The sequence below is a fragment of the Protopterus annectens genome, chromosome 8.part0 (genome assembly GCF_019279795.1).
Source record: "Protopterus annectens isolate FY-2018-M chromosome 8.part0, PAN1.0, whole genome shotgun sequence".
In the NCBI taxonomy this organism is placed as follows: Eukaryota; Metazoa; Chordata; order Ceratodontiformes; family Protopteridae; genus Protopterus; species Protopterus annectens.
In genome coordinates this window covers 697,735,698-697,756,627 of record NC_056741.1, presented here as the reverse complement: position 1 = coordinate 697,756,627, position 20,930 = coordinate 697,735,698, and the positions used below count along the sequence as shown (strand labels likewise).

The 20,930-nt window shown below is 42.3% G+C and overlaps 1 protein-coding gene across 1 annotated transcript in view; it reads left to right on the top strand.

The window, feature by feature from the left end:
* The window catches only part of KRTCAP2 (keratinocyte associated protein 2), a 290,270-nt gene that overhangs the window by 193,506 nt on the left and 75,834 nt on the right, over positions 1-20,930 (top strand). The window contains exon 4 of the mRNA XM_044080146.1: positions 9,565-9,631. Coding sequence (XP_043936081.1) covers positions 9,565-9,631 — 67 coding nt within the window. The remainder of the gene's footprint in view (positions 1-9,564; positions 9,632-20,930) is intronic.

Genomic DNA, 20,930 nt, shown 5'->3' with positions numbered 1-20,930 from the left:
TTCTAAACGAAGTTAATCCACAAAAGCCATCACTCCAAGTAATGAAATTGATTAAATATAGAAAGAATAACACTAAAGCATATAAATGAGTACGTCCCACCACTGCCTCACCTTATCCCAAACATAATAGCAAATGCCAAATAGCACGTTTTTATGCAATGCAACATCGGAGTTCTGTTTACACCATTTACATTAAAAATGTTTTAGACAGTCACACTGAAGCGCGTGTCCTCCCAAACAAGTTAAGTTCCCACCCCCTCTGCACATCAAACTGGTTAGCATGATTTTTAAACAACCTACAAATCAAGGGCTGTGAAAATAGTTACAAACAAACGCGAATATCTTTCACTCGATTTTCTGGGCTTTTCATTTTATTTGACAAACCTTGATCGTCCCTTTGCATAAGGGGGTTGTTCGGAAAGAAGAGTCTCCACCTGAGTAGCCATTTCCAATGCACACAAATGATTACTGTTTAGAACATTAACAAATCGTGATGGTATCTCATTGCCCTCTCACAATACTGAAACAGAGTTTACTAAGCCATCACTCCAAGTAACGAAATTCTTTAAATATAGAGAGAATTACACTAAATAAATAAAATATATAAATGAAAACACTTAGTTTGCTTACCGGAAGACACGAAAAAAAGAGCCAAGCTGACCGGGAACCGACAGTACTGTGTGCCGAGAAATCTTCGAAAGCTAGTAAGAAAAAAAAGAGGATCCAGCGGCAGGTGAAATCTCCAAATCTTTGGAAAAATAAAAGAAATACCTGCAGCTGGACCCTCTTTTTATTTACAGAAGACAAAAGAAATTTGGTTTGGGGGTGGAGGTGTTATGGAAGTGGTGGCTTGGATTGCAAGAATCCGATTGGCTGCCACCACTTGCTTTACGAAGATTTTTTTCAAACTCAATTTTCTTTAAAATATTCAATGTTACCTTAATGTAATAACAAGCTGAATCGTAACTACAGAAGGTAAATTACACATTCTGTTACAATTTCAGCTTGTTTTACATTAAGGTGAAGTACAAATCTGGAGTCTCGCTTGTGGAAGGGACTCGGAGCTAATGGCTTGCAATTTCTATGTTCTCATGGCGCGCTCGGTGTTGACCACACAGGCGCCATGAGAAGGTACTCGGGGCTAATGAGTTAAGTGTCTTTCATGCCTTTAAACCCAATACTTAACTCAACCCACTAAAACAAACAATATTTCCTTCCTTTCCTTCAATGTCTTTCTATTGTAGTCACTCAAATGTACTGTATGAACTTACAAGTATCAATTTCATGTATTATACTATCTCTTGTATCTCTACACGTGTATCTGAATTAATTATTGTTGTAGTTTTATATACTTGTAAGTTGCAATTTTGTGAACTCTCTGAAATTCTCAATTTGTCTTGTCTACTAGTACAACATTGTATCTGTGGAGCTTTTCTCACTAGGCCTCCGCTGAAAATGGGCCAGCTACGGCCCAGTCAGACTCCCCCGGTAAACAAATGTAAATAAATAAATACATGAATAAATACTGGCAATATCATTTATTTTCTGGGATGAAAGCAGAGCCCAGTTTCCTACCAAACATAAGAATGCCCATTAAATCTAACAGTGATGTCCCCATGTCCTCCAACAGCACAATGCGGTCATCTGCAAATTAATTCATACAATTCCTTCCTCATCCCTCCCATTAGTTAATTCTCTTATTTTTTTCTCTGACCAACATAAATATTGTTAGGGGTGATGAAAAGCCTTCTTACACCTCTCTCTCTCTCTAACCACACTTTTATTAGCTAATCCGTATTAACTGTAGTGCATGTGTTAAGAAACTGTGCCTTCACTGCATTCAGCAACTACCCTTTCTTTGCAGGCTGTTCAGCTGTGTACAGCAAACTGCTTCAGTCTTCAGTATCAAAAGCTTTCCATATATCAAACAGTACTGTTCCCATCTCCATCTGTTCATCCCCATGCATCCCCCAAGCAGCAAACTCTACTTACCATTCTTATTTTCATGCTGTTAGGGAAAACCTTTAACCTAACTGTTCAGCAACTTATTGATGGTTCAGTGATATTGCATTTGTGTGTGTGTGTGCACGCGTGTGTGCGTGTGCGTGGTGGAGTTCAGTCCCCAGGCAAGGGTCAGTGATTTTCTTTCTAGTTCAGTTATTTATTGAACACCATTTTTGCACTCCAACTTTCCCACCCTTCATATTTCTACTAACTGCCACCACCTCTTCTATCACTACCATTGTATTCACATTTCCTTCTCCTTTGCATCCTAGCTAGTGCACCTCCCAATCTAAAATTTTCTGTACTTTCTCTCACATCATAAATATCTTGATAAAATTTCCTAAACACTTCACTTGTTTCCTCGTTTTTACTGCTGTGTATACTTTCCATATTCTTCACCACTTCTGATATAAAACCCTGCTTCTCCAGCACACTTCCCATCCTTTCCATATCTGCATCTGCTTGCATTTCATTTATCCTTTTCAAGTAAATCTTTAAATTATTTATTTCTTCTACACTTCTTAATTCCACTTCACCTTCCTTTTTCTGCAGCTCTCTTAACATGCTCTATCTCCTTAATTTTACTGTATTCATTATTTCCATTACCCACCTCCCTCTTATTTATTTTCCTTCATGCAGCCTTCACCCCACTCCATTCCCATAGCTGTATTCTCCATAACATGTTATGTTATTACTCTGTAACCAACTCAATTACTCAGCCTTCCTCCACTTATCCAGGTTCCACTTCTACTTTCCATTTCCCTCTGACCACATAGTCCATTCCTTCACCACCATATCAAGATCCAAAATCGACTGCTCCAATATCTCAACCTTTTGCACTTCACCTCCAGAAACCATATACATAAGAACCCTGTATAATGTACTTATTTGCTTTGCATCATCTGTCACGATGATAAATTGCATTCGGTCATCCCAAAATTGCCTCCGTACTTCTGCCAAACCACTCTCCCTCATTTCTTTTCCCATGACCTGCTGATCCCTTTAAAAAAGCTATAGTCTCTTACATCTTGTATAATTCCAACTCTGAAACAAAGTTGAAATCAGCTCCTACCACTGTCCTGTTGTAATCTATCCTTATCCTTCACTACCTGTTCCTTAACCATGTAATTGTTCCCCAGACACTTCTTAACATCTCATCGCATCCTCTTTAGACCCCCCATATCTAACCTTTTCCTTGCTAACAGACACCTGGTGACCACCCTTCTTCCCTTTCTATGCTTAAAACCCAGTCTCTTCCTTTCCAGAATTCCTACCCGTCTTCCCTTCTCTCCTAACACAAACATATGTCAGCCATCTTAATGTCCTTCCTTGTATTTTCCTCAGTACTGTCTTTCTCCGTTTCAACTTCTGTAGAAACACATTATCCTTTTTCCTGTGAAACTTTTCTGTAACAGAAAATACACCCCTGGGAATCCCACCTGTGTTCCTGCTGGACAGGAGAAACAGGTGCTGACATTGTGGGAACATGGGTGAAATTCTTGGCTAGGTTTATTAGGGCCTCCAGGCCAATAGCCTAATATCATTCTATGAACCTGTGTAACTCTTTCCCTCATTATCAGAGAGTTTACACTCTCCACATTGACAGTGTAATGCTTTTGCTTTTAACCCTGCCCCCTGTTGCAATCACATCTATTACGTCTCCTGAGTTGGACTAGACCATCTCTTTGATACGGCTCATCTGGGAATACTTTTACTCACCTGCCAGCAACAGGGATCCCGGTTACCATTGCCACACAATGTATGCTAAACCAACTCCACCATGAACGTTTCCCCTCTTTACATTTTCTCTGCCTTATTTCTGTCAGTTTCCATCCCCTCACTGTTATCCTATCTTCAGATTTTTTTAGCACTCCTCCCAGTAACCATTGTTCTTTCTCATGAACTCTTAACTGCATTCACTTACCACACAACCAGTTAATTTCTCTTTGTTGTAGTCTCTGATTTCAACACTATGCACACACAAAATTTCTAACTTTGCTAATTCCCCTGGCAGTAAGGCCAGTAAGCACAGATTAGTGGTAATACAGTCAACTTTTCTCATCTTTTCTAAGATGCCCCCTCATCCACATTCTACTTTACAAGTACACTTGTAAGAAATTAATAGGCAATTTCCCTTCTTAATTTGCTATAAGTTAAACACTCTGTTGCTGGTACCACTATTTCCTATATTCTAGTATGTTATATAACTTGCAGAATGTATCTAAGTTTCCCTTCTAAACACTAACAACAAAAAAGTAATGTAAGCCAAACTGTACATAGCAGCAGAACAGACTAACACATTGCAGTACATGTTGATAAACTCACAAATAAAAAGTAAAATGTAGTTTACATATATCTGTTAAATTTTTTTGTGCATACAATCCATTTTATAAGTTGCAAGGTACAGTGTCTCTTCTTCTACATACATCTCTTAGAAACCTTTTGTTGCTCATTAATTGGACCAATGTTTATTAAGTTCATGTAATAAACAGTCCCACTCTCTATCATTCTCTAACCAGCCAGCACACAGGGTAGCTTCCTATTTTGAATTTTCTCCCTACTTCTTTTGCTCTCCTGAAGACCTCCTTTGCACCATTAAAAGTCCAAGTGTCTTCCACAGAACAGATCACACATACCTGTGTTGGCACATCTTAAAAGGTGTGTACGTTGCTGCATCAGCAATGGTTCATTCCACTTGCAGGACCAGTCCACTTCTCTATATTGGCACTTCTAGGTCCTCCAAATTTTATTCACACTACTGAACTTTTCCCCGGCACATGTAAAGACAAAACAACAAAAGGAAAGTATAAGAATAGAGGTAAAGTAGATTCCACATGAGGTAGCTACACCCTTTCGTGGAAATTCTGGATTTGGTTTCTTGGGCATTGTTCACTAGATTCCGTCTCTAGCATAGGCACTGATTTTCATATTCTTTTTGTAGTTCATCCATCTGCTTTTATACGTCCAGATGAGCTGTTTTTGCCTTTCAGCTGTAAGTCAGCTGTGAGAACTCATAGCTTATCCCTGTTCACCCATTCCCTCGCTTCAAGTATGATCTTCTTCTATAGCTTATGGCCACCTGTGATTGTTCCTCTCCAATTCCTTTAGGGTAGTTAACTGTTTCCTTGGTCCTTACAGTCCATCTTCTTTCATCACATCTCTCTGTTTTTTTTTTAACCTCAATTAGTCCAGGTCATTCTTGACCCCCCCCCCCCCCCCGTCTTATACCAAGCTGCTTGTCCCAGATTATAGCACTGCTTTATCTCTTCCAAATTCTTAATTTGTAACTATATCATTTGCATGCCACCACCAAAATTGCAGAACATTTCAGTTTGGTAATGGCTCTTCTTGTCCTCTTGTTATTGCATCTCGGAAGACAATTGTTTTATACTTCTAACTTTCTGTCTTGCAGTATCCAAACCTCTCAAGTTGCTGCTTACCTTATCGCCCACTCACTTTTGTATGATAACAGTAGCATTTAGCCACTGTATTTATCAGTTGTCAGCATCCCCACTCAGTTTGAACCTGATCTAGGTGAGAGCTTAATTGCTTCTTTTTTAATTAGGTCTGTTTGCCAGAGTTCTATTAATGCAACTTTGCCTGGGTCTTCTGTCCCCTTTATTGAAACCAATGATCCTGAATTTTTCTCCCCTTGAGCCCCCATCAGTCTGTCGTGCACTCTGTAAATGTTGCAGGCATCCTTTTAAATATTTTCCTCACCTTTGGACCTATCCAACCTCATATTTATCTCCTTACTTTTTCCTTCAATAATGAGGATGAGTTCCTTCTTATTTTCAGTTTTGGCTAGCACTGTTCTGAACTCCCCACATATGTATTTCAACTTTCTTGCAAGGCCATTCAGCTTAGACAGAATCTGATCAACTTTACTTTCAGCTTTCTTTCCAGTCACATGTTTCACTACAAAGTTTTCACCCCTAGACTACTGAATGTACATCTGACCGACTCTCTGTCACTAATAATACTAAAAAGATGTACTTTGCAGTTGCTTGTATATTTGATTTTATGTAATGTAGTGCATAATTTGTTGTTTTTTCAGTAAAAGAGTTGTATTCAGTTTTAAATGCTTGTGACTAGGGATATATTTATTAGTAGGTTAGAGGTCTGTGTATTGGTTGGCGTACTAGTAACTGTTGGCTTTAGCTTTTTGAAGATTCATGCTCTTGCTTCTGTACAAATATTTACTAGTCAGTTTATTTTAAGGGTAAACAGTGTTTTTTTTTTTCATTTGCTAGGAGGTCTGCCTTGTTGCAGGTTTATTTCAAGGAATGATTGGGAAGAGAATGTTTGATACTGCAGAGATATGCTTAAGCCCTTCATGGAAATATATTGCAATTTTGTGTGCAAAATAATCTTGGCAGACTTTCAGCTATAGTTCATAAGATTACACTGAAAGGCATTGGGCTTAGTGTGAGGTGAGGAGTAAAGTCCCGGTGAGTCAGTGATTATAACTCCAGTTGAAGCTGTACAGTGTGCATCTTATTTGGGTATGACAGGTGTTTACTATTTCCTGAGGCAGTAGTGTTCATTTACCATACTCTTGTACTGTTTGATGTTCAGTAGTGCATATCATGAGAATATAGCTCCTGACTAATGCATGTGTGGAGGGTTGACAATGGTTAAAGTCTTCATCTCACCAATACAAAGTACAGGGTTTGATTTCTGACCTCTGGTTATGGGCTAGGCCTGTAATAGTGTGCAGACTGATAGCTTAGTATTTACTTATGAACTATAATTAATTAAGGGTTGATATATTAGTATTTACTTATGAACTATAATTTTTTCGGGGTTGGGATTGGTATAATGGTTAAAGTGTTTACTTACAGCCCCAAGGTACAGTTTGCTGCTCATCTTTGAGGGAAATTGGCTAGTCTTAAGATGGCCCACAAGGGCAGCTGGCCTAGTATTTGCCTATGAATTTGTTGCCAGCAGTGCTGATTAAAAAACGGTACCTTTGCATATCACATTGACAAGTCTCTTTTCCAATATTTGACAGTAAGAAGTAATAGCTGATCTCTTTTTCTTAGCTAAAAATAAACATTTAGTGTACAAATTAAAAGATACTGGATACACAATGTATAACATTGAAGTTACTAACAAATGCTGTATCCCACTACCTGACTGGAGAAAGTGTTTAGCATCAACAACACTATTTTTAAATAGCTGATACTGTATAATAGTGATAGCAAGTCATTTTTATAAATATGTTTGTGGACAAAATGAGAGTTGGTCACGGGAAAGGAAAGTACCAAATCATGATCTTGCTCTGACACCCAGTGGGAAGGCAGTGGATAGCAATGTGGCAGATGATTTCCAATACCCACTAGTAAAGAGTAGCTATTCTTCATTTTTTTAACAGTAATGTTTAAGTGCAAATAAATAAAAGGTGTTTGGGGAGGCAACATACAGCACTGACATGTCTTTTCCCTTATAGCTGGTAATGCGGTATTAGCTATTAGTTTAATATGAGTCCGGCGCAGACATTTTTGCTTTGTAATTTATATTGCTTAGATGTTTTAAACATAACTCATTTATGTTAACAGTAAAACATATTATGTTGTATGAAAAGTAACATCTGTAAGTAAAAATGATTTGTAACTGAAAGTTTGAAAGAAACCCTTGGAAACCCATAAAAACGGAAAGCTTATTTTTGTCTTATCATAAGATCATCGGAGATTATCGGAGATTACTAGGCTATCAACCCGAGTGTCATTTTCCTGTGCGGTCAGCCATCAACACTTCCCAGTCACCCCCGTAGTTGATCAGGTCTGCCTTTCCTTCCTTGAACTCCTTCAGACTCTGCTTGCAGTGTTGGGTCTGATGAGGAGCTTAGAGTATCACAGGACCAAGTGTTATTTGCTACCATGGAGGGGTTTTTTTTCTTATTATGACTTGCCTTTTTATCCCCCTTTTCACATTTGCCAGTTTAATTTGAGGGCCTAGTGCGTAGTGGGGACACAGTGTCATACTGCCCTACCTCTTCAGTAGCCACCTTCCAGTTCCCCTCACTGGGCCATGTCCCTGGCCTCCAACAGGAACTGTACATGATTAATGCCCAGCAACCGCTGTCTCCCAGGATGGGCATGCCCATCCCTCCCTGACAGTGATGAGGTGACCAAGCTGCTAATGGAACCTGGGTCATCTGAGCTATAGGCTTTATCCCTGTATGCCACAGTGCTGTCTGAAAACAGAAAGCTTTAGTAGTACATCACACACCATGCTGGCATGTTTAATAACATACATTAGCAATGTGTCTGCTGTTCTGCTTTGCTCGTTGTTAGTTGTCATTATTGAAAAACAATAAAGTCATAATGGAATGAGTGAATATCATGTGGCTTCAGCTTCAAGACATAGTGTTGTTAGTACAACCTGATAGAAAACGATTGCTGTGTAATGGAGATTTGTAACATCAAATGTTTTGTTCAGTGTTCATTAGTGGTTATAATTCTTTTTTAAAAAAAGTCTTCTTTGCATGATATTCACTTCTTTTAAACCAGTGTGTTCAGCTTGCAAATGTGCAAGTCAACACAAAATGAGTCTGAATGCACGGTGCATGTGACTCAAATGACAGAAGCAATCTGATAATAGAGACTGACGTATTTCCTTTATTTATTTACTGTGATCGCTTCCTCCTCCTTTTTAATTTTGTTTTATTAGTCATAAGTGCATTACCACACACTTGAAGTGGGTGTCTTTTTATGAGGACACATCCCACATCTCCTAATGTATAGTATTACTTGCTTAAAGGATGAACTGTGGTCCCTAGGTACTCTGCATCAATGCCATGTGGTGGGAGAGGGTTACCTTAAACAATGAGCATTAATGTACATTACATGGGGATATGTACTTGTGGAATACTACATTCATTCAAATTTTATTGCAAGTCCTTAATTGCAAAGATTGGTGCACACATAGTAGAAATTACTCTTCTGTTACCAGGATGATAAGTCATTGTGTGCATAGGTGACCATACTGTGTGAGATCAGCTGTGCATGTAGAGTCCAGGTTGCATCAGTGTTATGACAAGGGTGTGAATGAGTAGGCAGTCGTCCTGGATGCAAGCCGTCAAGGAGTGTGATCGGTAAGTGCCAATGATGCAGGTGTGTATACTTTTATTGCGTTGTGAAAGCACAGTGATATTGCTTTTTCAAAACTGAATGCCAGTATTGCATTTGTGGTCATGGCTGAAGTTTTGAAGTGCTGTGTGTGCAATTTAACTGTTAACAAACTGCTTGTTACATTTGGAAGCAACCGCTTACTAGAGTTTAAAGGCAGTTGCTCTGTGCAGTGGATTCTGTCTTTGTGCATTTCATCTGTAGTCCATAACTTTGAATGTTAATATTTTAGCATTTTGTGAGCAGTACCTTGCTGGGGGTCATGAACCTTGAGGTGAAACAGGGGGATACAATGATGGACACTTAGCTTTAATATTAGAGTTTCTGTAGCATTAAAACTATATTGCAGAAAGATTTTATTACAGTTTTTGAAGCTTTCTGTCAGATTTCAGATGAAATGCTTATATGTCTTCTTTAATTATTGTAGTCATCGTGTGTTTGCTGCTGGCTCTTTTGGCTTCTGGACTTGTTCACCGTGTGTGTGTCACAACATGGTAAGTTTCTGCTTGTTGTATTTCTGTACTTTGTTCTTTTTTCTTGGTAAGGACAGTCCTTCTGTCAGTTGGTCAGTGTTTCCTCATTGTCTTCTGATTTCTTAAGCAGTAAGGTGAGCAGTACAGTGACCTTGCTTTTATACTTTCCATTCACATTTGTAAAGGAAGTTGCAGCCACTCAGGGTAGCATGTCCCTCTCTCTCAAAACAGATGCATTTTCTAGTCAAGTTGTTCTGCTTGCAGCCGCTGAGGTATTGAACAGATAGGGGCCTTTCGTGTAGCAATTTTTTCCTACTAAATGTTTTCAAGAAGACTGTGACCCCATTGCTGAACTGTTTTAGGAATCCATCGTAAAGTGGTTTGACATATTCTCATCCAAGTTTAGGGAATTGTACTTGGGTGATTACCCACAAAACATCCTTTGATTGTGCTGATAGCTTCAGAGGCAAAGGAACAGCTGTATTTTGAATGTTAATGAAAAAGTGATTTCTTTTTGCCTCTGCATTTGTGACTGGCCTTCATCTTCTACCTTTGTTTATATACTAACTCTTGCATGGAGAAGGAGATGCTGGTATTGCAGCTGAGGAAAGGATTTTTTTAATGCAAAGAGTTAAAAATTGGATATGGGAAGAACCATGACTAACTAGGAAAGACATAAATGAGGAAGAAATGATGAGAGAAATATTACGGAAAGATTGTGTGACAGTGAGACTAGTTTATAAATATTGGACACAGTGGTGGGTAGTTTTTAAGCAGAAGTACTCATAAAAATGCACTTAGAAGTGGAAAGAATAATAAAAAAAGAAGAAATATAGATATATGAAAAGAATGGAAAATAAGTAAAAATGATGTTACATCAACAGTTATTTTCTAAAAGAAAAGGAGGAGGTTCCCCTTATTTTGGAAAAGAAGTGAAAATGAGACAAGGAAAATGGATGCTGTCTTAGATGACAAAGGAAAACTAAAATGCAAATAAGATATTTTGCAGGTGGTAGAAAGTTTTGTAATGAGAATGTATGAAGAAGACGAAGTGGATGGGCAAGAAGAATGGCAAGTGGAACAAAAATTCTAAAAAAAAGGATTTTTTTAGACAGTTATGTAACAATAGACGAAATAGAGAAGGTGATAAAAGTAAGTAAGATTGAATACACTCCAGGATTAGATTGTATAAGTTATGCATTATATGGAAAGGAATAAACACATAAGATTTTTTTTTTTAAATATTAAATGTATTCTTCTATTATACCTTCCTTCATCTATTTATGTGGTGGAGTGATAACATTTACTGTTCTATAGTCCTATCTCGCCTCCATTCTTACATATGGGTTCGGAGCTGATCCTCTGCTCCGACCCAGCCTTTTTACAAGCTCAAAGTCTTCTAGTTGGCTCGTGGCTAGGTAGTTATCCCATGGTGCACCAGTACAATCCCCAGATCTCGTTTGCCGCATCGACGAGTTTGGATGCGCTTCTTCTTGGCTGTGGCCAAGTCTAACACATTTTGCTAAATTTTTTTGATATTCTGTGCTATTTTCAGCTTTAGATAGATTCATATAACTTTTATGAGTGTCGTTTCTATAGTTTAGATAGTTTAGCTATTTGCTGTGTACTTTTCCTGTTTAGATAGTTATTGTGGAGAACCGGTTGGCCGTTGGCCTTGTCATTCTCATTGGTGTCCTCTGTGCCAGTTAGTTTCTGTCTGGGCTTTTTGCCTTAAGTGTTTTCTCTAGTAGTTTAGATATTGTTGATATTTAGTAGTTCTAGGTGAGTTTGCGCTTAATTTAACTGTGTGTGCAGTATTTTGTATAGCTTAGCTATAGCATTCTCAGTGTGCTGTGTTATTAGCTTAAACTAGCTTTTTCTTGCGGAGTTCTCCGCATAGTTTTGTATTGTATTTGCCTTAGCTGGATGGGGTTTCTGACCTTCAACCCAGGCTTAGTTGTTATACAGATTATCAGGCTTAGTTGTTATACAGATTTTTTTTCCTTGTGTGTGTGAGCGCGAGTGGTTAAATTTATTTCTGTCCTTCCACTTCTAGGTCCGTTTTAGTTAGAGGACCTAGGTTTCTCCCTTCTCTTTCTACCCAGGGCTAGGCCCGTTTAAGTTAGAGGACCTAGTCCTCTCCCTCTCTTTCTCTCTCTGTGTTTGTTTGGCTTCATCTTCTGTGAGATGTCTAAGGAGTTTAAAGATCATAAACCCTCTGGGTTTAAAAAGTGTGTGAAATGCTCACAGAAGATGTCCATTATGGATGGCCACAGTAACTGTGTATACTGTCTAGTGGCCATCCTTTTACAGGAAACGTGTTTTATTTTGTCTCTCATTTAGTGCCAGGGTATTGCAGGAGAGAAAGAATAAATTGATATTAAAAGGTCTCCTAAAGTCCTCCTTTGAGGAATACCTGGCTAGCTCTTCCTCCTCTTCTAAATCACATGGGTCTTTTTATCACATGGGTCCAAAAAAGACGAGTCAAAACCTTCTAAGAGGCATTCCCTGGTGCCAGATGGTGCATCGGAACCACCTCTCAGAATTTCCAAAACTGACAAGTCATCTTCCTCCTCGGCACCACTGAGTTTGGAACCGATCTAGGGTGCTGTTGCTATGGCTGCTACAGTGTCGGCACCAGGCAGTTTGGAGCTGACCACTGATGGCAGACATCGGAGCCGGTCTACAGATCCTTTGCCAGTCTCCCCTATACTACAGAGGTCTAGATCTCCCACACTGTGTTCCAGATCTTCGGGGAGCTTATCAGAAGAAGATGTGGAGAGAGTAGTGCTGAGACTCCTGAAGTCATTTGCCTTACCTAAAATGCTGTTGGCTCCGACCCAGTCGGTTCCAGAGCCACTCGAGTCCGTTATCCCTTCTGTGATTCCTCCTCCGAGCCATGCCGGGCTTTCGGAGCTGAATTGCTTGGTACCACTGGTGGAACCCTCGGTTCCAGCTCCCCCTGAGGTTGTCTCGGAACCAAGTTCCACTCCAACACCTTCAGTGCCGTCCGTGGTGTGTAGGAGCCAAAGCTCCCCAGTTGGCCCCGACAGGGATGCATGGAACCGGACCTCTTCAGTTCTGAGTCTTCCTCTCGGTGTGTCGGCTAGGGTGAGCTCGTACCCTACATCTATCTCGGAGCAGATGGCGTCCTCTGTCTGTTTGGAGCCAAGGAGGTATTCGGAGCCGGAGAGGTCGGCCTTCGAGATGATGAGGAGCATGCTGTCCCGATCATCAGCTCCACCCAGAGGTACCGACACTCTTCCCCCTCAGGCACCTACTTCCGTCTCAGCACCTACTCCCTCTCTGGACAGCAGAGACCCGCAGCCTCAGGAGCCTCCGGTTGGTGGCCCCACTCTTCCGAGACCTCCCCGGAATATCCTCCCGAGGAGCCCCCATGGAAGAGGATATGCAAGAGGAAGCATGTAGATTCCCAGGATGAGTCTCTTACCTCCGACACTGACCTCGAGGAGTCAGAAGGGCCCTCAAGTTGTCCTCTGATGTCTCATTCATTGATATCCCAGAGATCCTTAAGCAGAGGTTTGGCTGGCCTACTGTTACCCCTTCTGATGAGGAGTCGGTGTACCTGAAGGCTTTCGGGTCTCAACCTTTAGCCTCTTGGGTGTCTCCACCCTTTGACAAACTGTTAGAGCTTGTTAGTCGGAAGGTGTGGGAGACTCCTGATGCAATGGAGTCAGTCCCCAGGAGACCTAATACATTTCTGTCAGCTCCCAAGGAGAAGGAATTTATGTCAAAGGGTGTTCCTGTAGATGCCATGATGGTGGCGGCGGCCACTAAGAAGGAGCTAGCAGAGACTTCTTCTACTGTCCATCCACCGAATAAGGAGTCTCAAACGATGGACGGATAACTGGAAGCGTATCTTTTCATCAGCGGCATTCACTCTTAGATCGCTGAACTACCTAACACACTTTACAAGGCTTCAGCGAGATCTCCTTAAGGAGTTAGGAGAGACTCTACAAGGTACATTCACTGATGCAGTCCCTGAGAAGGTGTCTGCTCAGTTGTCCACCTTGAATTCCATTGTCAACTCGTCCATGAGGCTGATCTCTTATGCAGCCGATGGAGCGAGCAGGGCAGCAGGTTCAGGAGTTTCCCTAAGGAGGCAGTCCTGGATACGCCTGTGTAATTTTGTGGAGCCGTTCAAGTCTACCTTTCCCAACGCCCCCTTTGTCGGTTCTTCATTGTTTGGGCCTAAGGTAAAGGACACACTCACCCAGTGCGAACAAGAAGGCAAAACACTCTCTGCCATGGGAGTACGTTTTACCATCCCCTCTAGACTGTATCCCAAGGGTCAGAGAGGTGGTAAAATGTGGTTCAAGAAGTCCCAGAGGTTTTTCCAGGATGCACAGGGTGACTCCTCCTTCAGAGGCAGAGGAGGAGGAGGAAATGGTAGATGTCGCCCTAGATGCAGGGGCGGACCGCAAAACCAGGGAGGCCGTGATTTGTTTTGGGCCGACCCTACCAGCACTCCTGATGTGGGGCCCAACCGTGCTTCTCTGGAGTCGGTCAGGGTCGCATATGATCTTTGTGTTTCACTGTTGCAGTCATCACATTTGGGTTGTCTGCTTGCAGTAGCCCTCAGTCGGCCTGATTAACAAAGTCTTGAGTCCTGCATCGGTTGCTGTCCCTTCTTCTGTGACATCAGGTAGTCAGGGGTATAAAACATGCAGCCGATGCCATTACATCAGTCTTTCTTGCCATGCGGTGCCCGAAGCAGAAGCAGTTTGCAAGTGCTGGTCGGCCAACTCCTGAAATTGTCATTTTCGAGTTTCAGAACCGAAGTCTTCAACTAAACGCTAAGTACCCCATTGGAGAAACTTTTTCTCGCTCTAAACTGATGTCAGTAAAAGTTAATAATTGCATTACTTGTGGAAAGCAAATACCTCATAAAGATTTTCATTCATACTTTATTCCTTGACTAGGCCCTGATCACGACGTACCTCGCTGTCGGTTTTGTGCCTTATTTAAACCACGAACTATCCATCGTCAGTATATTTTCGCTTCTAAATGTTTTAGTGTTCGTTTCAGTTAACCTGATATGTCTTCGGTAAGCTATCCGACTACCGACATTCCGAAAAAATGCAAAGATAAAGACAGAGACAGGCCGCCTAGGTCCAAAGCTGCCGATGACACTTCTTCTAAGCCAGTTCGCCGGTACTCAGGCACTTTTGCAGCCCCTGATACCCGCTACTTCAGATTTGCAGGCCTCTACTGAGACCCATTCGGAGTCCAGTATGCAGCGAGATGCTTCAACTGTGGAACTTGCGGATGTCTCTACCTTGGATGGGTCCAGAGCCACTGTGCAGGCACCAGCTTCTGAGGGTGTATTCAGGCCTACTGACTTGTGTATTAAACCAACGTCATCTTCTTCTTCAAGGCCTAAAACTCGAACCATGCCTAGAAAACTGGCGCACAGACTGCATGGTCAGGCCTCTATGCCTAAAAAACAAATGATAAGAATGGCTGAAGACCTTATTACTTTAATCAGGGGAAGCCAGCCTTCCCCCTGTAATAGACCTAGGACTGAGTTTGCTTATGATACTTCTGACCAGGATTCTGAATTTTCTGTTTCCTCTGATGGCCAGGATTTACCCTTATCTACCTATGAGGATTCTGATGCTGAGGACTCTATTCCCTCTGCTTCCCCCCAGAGGATTTCTCTTTTGGTGAAACCTTGCATACTCTCAGGGAGCATTTTCGTTGTTAAAGTCAGGATTACTCTGATTCTAAAAAGAGGCTTAGGGATTTCTTACTCCTGCCCCAGCACAGGCCTTTAGCCATACCTCCTGTACTAGACATTGTTGATGATGCCATTTCAGAATCTAGCTTGGCCCCTTACCTCCTACTCTCAGAAAACCTGATAGATATTACAGGGTCTCTGACTCTCACAATTTCCTTTTTAAAAATCCTACTGTGGATCCCGAGACCATTTCACAGGGACCCAAGGGCATTAAAGCTACTACTACCAAAAATCCTACCCCCTCTGATAGGGACTCCAAGGCGCTGTATAGATGGGGTAAGAAAGTATACACTTCTGCAACTTTGGCCATTAGGGCCTTAAACTGCCAGTTTCATATGTTAAAGTACCAGCAGCATATTATTGGAGTGCTTAAACAGAAAATGTTGTTGATTCCTGATTGTGCTGAAAATAAGGATTTACAGGATTTACTGCATTCAGCTAAACAGGTTGAAAAACATACTTTACAATGTGGTTTTGATTCAGTAGAGGCATCTTGCAGGGCTGCTGTAACTGGGTCTGTACTTAGAAGGCATGCTTGGCTTAAGGAGCAGTTCTTGCCAGATCATGTTAAAGTGAAATTACTGAATGCTCCCTTAAACCAGGACCGCCTGTTTGGCAACAAGGCAGAAGTTGTTCTTAAAAAGATGGAGGAAAAAGCTAAATCTATGCAAACTGTTAAATGTTTTTTACAAATACAACCTCCAAGGTTTAGTAGGCATTGGTCTTCCAAGAATTGGTCCTTTCCTGCCTCTTCCAGACCTTCTCAGTCCAAACCCAGATCCAGCAGAGCTCCCAGGCTTTCAGTTCCAGGGTACGCACAGGACTAAGCAGTGGGGGGGCCTCCACTTCCAAATCTGGGAGTAGTAAAACTCCGCCCTGTGGTAAACTGTCTCAATGACTTCTTTTTAAAACTTCCAAGCACTTCTCAACTGACTGCCCCTTTGGGGGGGAAAGGTTGCTCTTCATGCTAAGAACTGGGAACTCATTACCCAGGACAAATGGGTTTTAAATATAGTGTCCCAGGGATACAGATTTCACTTCCACATGTTACCAACACCAAGCGGGTTGCCAGATCTTCCCCCAAATCAGTGGGCAGAGGCCCAGAAGCAAGTACTTTCTCTCTTAAGCATGGGGGCTATTCAGTTGGTACCAGAAGAGGAAAAGGGACAAGGTTTCTACTCGAGACTTTTCCTGGTACCCAGAAAAGACAATTCATGGCGCCTGGACCTGTCTACTCTAAACACCTTTTTGGTGATTCTAAAATTCAAGATGCTGACTCTTCACCGGTTGCTCCGTATGCTAGGCAAAGACACCTGGTTGGCAGCACTAGATTTAAAGGAAGCTTACCTGCACATCCCAATCAGGGAATCTTGCAGAAGATACCTACACTTCAAAGCAGGCTACACGCACTATCAGTTCTCTGCACTGCCCTTTGGCTTATCTACTGCACCCAGGGTATTCACAAAGTGCCTAGCTCCAGTCATTGCATTTTGCAGGCAAAGAAATATTCAAATATACCCATACCTGGACGATTGTCTAATTCAGGCAGAAAGCCAGGACATACTATTGAATCATCTGGCCTTTGTACAAAGGGTGCTAACTTGTCTGGGGTACACCATAAACAAAAAAAAATTACAACTGGTACCCTGTCAACAAATTATATTCCTGGGAGCAAGCTTGAATACAACTTCCCAGATGGCTTTCCTCACGCCAGAGAAACAAATTCATTTGGCAACTTACATCAAACAAGAGGCTACAAAAACCCTGCTATCGGCAAGGCAAATACTACAAGCCTTGTGGTTCATGGCCTCCTGCATTCTTCTAATTCCATATGCAAGACTGCATATGAGGAAACTACAATGGCATCTAAAAAGCCTATGGTGTCAATATTCTCAGGATCTAGAAGCACTGATTCCTATCATACCTTGTCTACGCCTAGAGTTCCTTTGGAGGCCTGCCACCAAAACAAGTGACTACCATTCACACTACCCCCTGCCACCCAAACCCTAACAATAGATGCATCAGACTATGCATGGGGGGGCTCACCTGGCAGGGAAGTGCGTTCAGGGCAAATGGAACCCAAGTCAAATGCACCTGCATATCAATCAAAAAGAAATGTTAGCTGTTCACAATGCTCTGACAGCCTTCAAGGACCACATTCTTCCAGGACAATTAATGGTAAAGACGGACAACACCACTGTTATGTGGTACGTAAACAAGCAGGGGGGGTACACATTCTTACCCCCTCTGCAGACTAGCCATGGCATCATGGAACACAGCCGTGAGCTACCAAGTGCATCTACAAGCTCAGTTCCTGCCATGAAAACTAAATACACTGGCAGACGAACTAAGCAGAAAACTCACGGACCCACACGAGTGTAAACTGGAACCAAGGATTTTCAACATGTTGACAAGCAAATGGGGAAGCCCAAATATAGACCTGTTTGCCTCTCCCCAGAACTATCAATTGGACAAATTTTGCACAAGGACTCCCCACAAACAAGCTTAGAAAGTGGATGCTCTGTCCTTCAGCTGGAAAAACCTATCAATTTATGCCTTTCCTCCTCTGCCTCTGCTCTCTAAAGTACTACTAAAGATCAAACAAGACAAACCAAGGACGATTTTGATTGCACCAGACTGGCCCCACCAACACTGGTACCCCCTCTTGCCCAATGTGTCACTGTCGGCCCCATGGCACCTGTCTCAGACTCCTACCCTGTTGTCTCAGCAGGAGAACCAGATTCTGCGCTTCAGCTTCAAACACTGAACCTAGCAGCCTGGCTAATTACCTAATCTCTCCTTTACCATCCCTCAGTAAACCAGTGATGTATGTCATTTTAGAGGCAAGGAGGCCTAGTACTAGAAAATCTTATGCTTAAAATGGAAAAGATTCTGTGCCTGGAACCATTCTCAAGGGTTGAGCACAGCAGTGCCCAGTTTACCTCAGATTTTACAAAACTTAACTGAGATGCTTCACAAGGGCCTGTCTTTCTCCATCAGAATTCCGCCTGAGCCATTTTAGCTCATTATAACACAGAACCTCCCCTCTTCTCTCATCCACTGCTCAAGCAGTTCCTCAGAGGGGGCCAGAAATTTACGACCACCCAGGAGAACTCCAGCCAGGGACCTTAACTTTGTATTGGAGAAACTTACTCTTCCTCCTTTCGAGCCAGCTGCTACTGCAGACTTAAAATTATTTTCTTGGAAAACAGCCTTCCTTTTAGCGATCACTTCAGCAAGAAGGGTGTCTGAGTTATAGGCCCTTATGTCAGTGGAGCCTTTTATCATCTTTCATGCGGACAGGGTGTCCCTCAGGACCAATCCCTCCTTCATGCCCAAGGTGGTATCCAGTGTGGCCCTTAATCAGTCCATTCATTTACCAGCCTTCTTTCCTAATCCACAGAACAAAGGGGAACGGATACTGCACTCCTTAGATGTACACAGACAACTTAGATCCTACTTGGACAGGACTAAACCTCAAAAAAAATCTGAACAACTGCTGGTGGCATTTGCTGCAGGAGCAGAGGGGAAGGCTATTTCAAAGCAAACCATTTCCAAATGGATATGCCATTGCATTCATTTCTGCTACAAGCACCATGGATCAGACCCCACTCAACCAGGGCTGCATCTACCTCTACAGCCTTTCTCAGAGGCGTCCCTACGAGGGACATCCTAGAAGCTGCTAACTGGGGTTCTGTACATACTTTCACCAAGCATTACCGTCTGCCAATTTTCTCTAAATCCAGAGATGGCTTTGCCATTGCAGTCTTGCAGGGCCTTATAGCTGGTCCTAATGCTATCTAAATTCTTCCTCCCATCCTTAGCTTTGGGAATCTACCCAAATGTGGTGACTGCAACAGTGAAACACGAAGAACATAGTACAGTTGTGTACATGTACCATAAATGTAGATGTTCGAGTGTATTCACTGTTGCAGTCCTAGTTACCCTCCCTCCAACCCCCTTACTTCTTTTGGCTATAACTCTACTCTCCTTCACTATGCTCAAAAGTGTTTTGGTGTATTTGCTTTTTTGTTGGAGGTATAACCTTGTATATTTATAGATTTAATTGCTTCCCATTAGGGGGGCACCTGGCATCTGGGGCAAGAAAAACTGATGCAATGGCATTGGCTGCATGTTTTATACCCCTGACGACCTGACATCACGAAAGAAGGGACAGCAACTGTTGCAGGACCCAAGACTTTGTTAATCAGGCCGACTGAGGGCTACTGCAAGCAGATAACCCAAATGTGATGACTGCAACAGTGAATACACTCGAACATTTGCATTTATGGTAAGTGTACACAACTGTACTTTCTTTGTATCCGGAAGCATGGCTAAGTATCACTCGAGACAGATGGGTACAAAGAATTATCACCAGAGGTTATTCCATACCCTTTTCTCTGCCACCTCATGTCCCCAAGAGGATCTTGGATGTTCCACCCATTCACGGGGCTAAAGCAACTGTAGAAGTCAAAAAAGTTGCTGGCAAACAGAATGATCCAAACAGAGTCATCCAAACCGTCCCCGCAGACCAAGTAGGATTCAGAACTTACTCCAGATTCTTTTTAGTGCCAAAGCGTACAGGGGACTTGAGGCCTGTATTGGACCTTAGCAAATTAAACAAATCTGTAAAGAAGGACAAGTTCCAGATGGTGACACTGCAGCCTATACTCCCCTTATTAGGGAAAGACACTTGGATGTGCTCAATAGACCTCCAAGACATAAAAATGGACAGGGTGTCAAGGAGTCATCTACGCTTCCTGCTGGGAGCCAGTCACTACCAGATGTCCTTCAAGGATGCATCTGCAGTCCTTACAAATGGGTTGTCCTGTTGTCAGGCAGCCCTTCGGTCGGCCGGATTCCAAAGTCTGGGTCTGGCCTCGGCTGGTGTCGCACTTCACCCGACGTCATAGCTGCAGTTCTTCGGGTATAAAGGCATCAGCCGACGCCATCTTCCTCAGTCTTTCTTGCCGCGTGGCGCCCGAAGCAGAAGCTGTTCGCAAGTTCCGGTCAGTCAGAACCAGAGATTACTACTACCGAAGACTTCTAAAAAGCTAAGTACCCCGTTGGGGACTCTTTCTTGCCTCAGCCGATGTCAGAAAAAGTGAATAACTGTTTAACTTGTGGGAAACAAATACCTCATAAAGATTTCCACTCTTACTGCTTACCTTGTTTAGGCCCAGACCACGACGTAGCAGCTTGTCTAGCCTGTGCTTCTTTTAACCGACGGACGCTTAGACGTCGGTCGGAATTTGCTGAGGAGTTTTTCGGCTCCGATTTTGCTTACATTATGCCGTCGGATCCTCCGACTACGCAAATTTCTAAAAAGCGCAAGGAAAAGGACCGACACTCGCGGTCCGCAGTTTCGGCTGAAACCGCGGTTAAGCCAACCACGAGTGTCTCGGTTTCGGCTGAAACCGAGCAAGCGGTTCTTCCTTCAGCCGAAAACTTACCTCCTACCGAGGCCTCTTCCAACCTGGTGGAATCGGCTTCTGAAATCCCTCCTGATTTTGCAGTTTCCCAGGAATTATCTGACACTATCCCCTTGGATATTTCAAC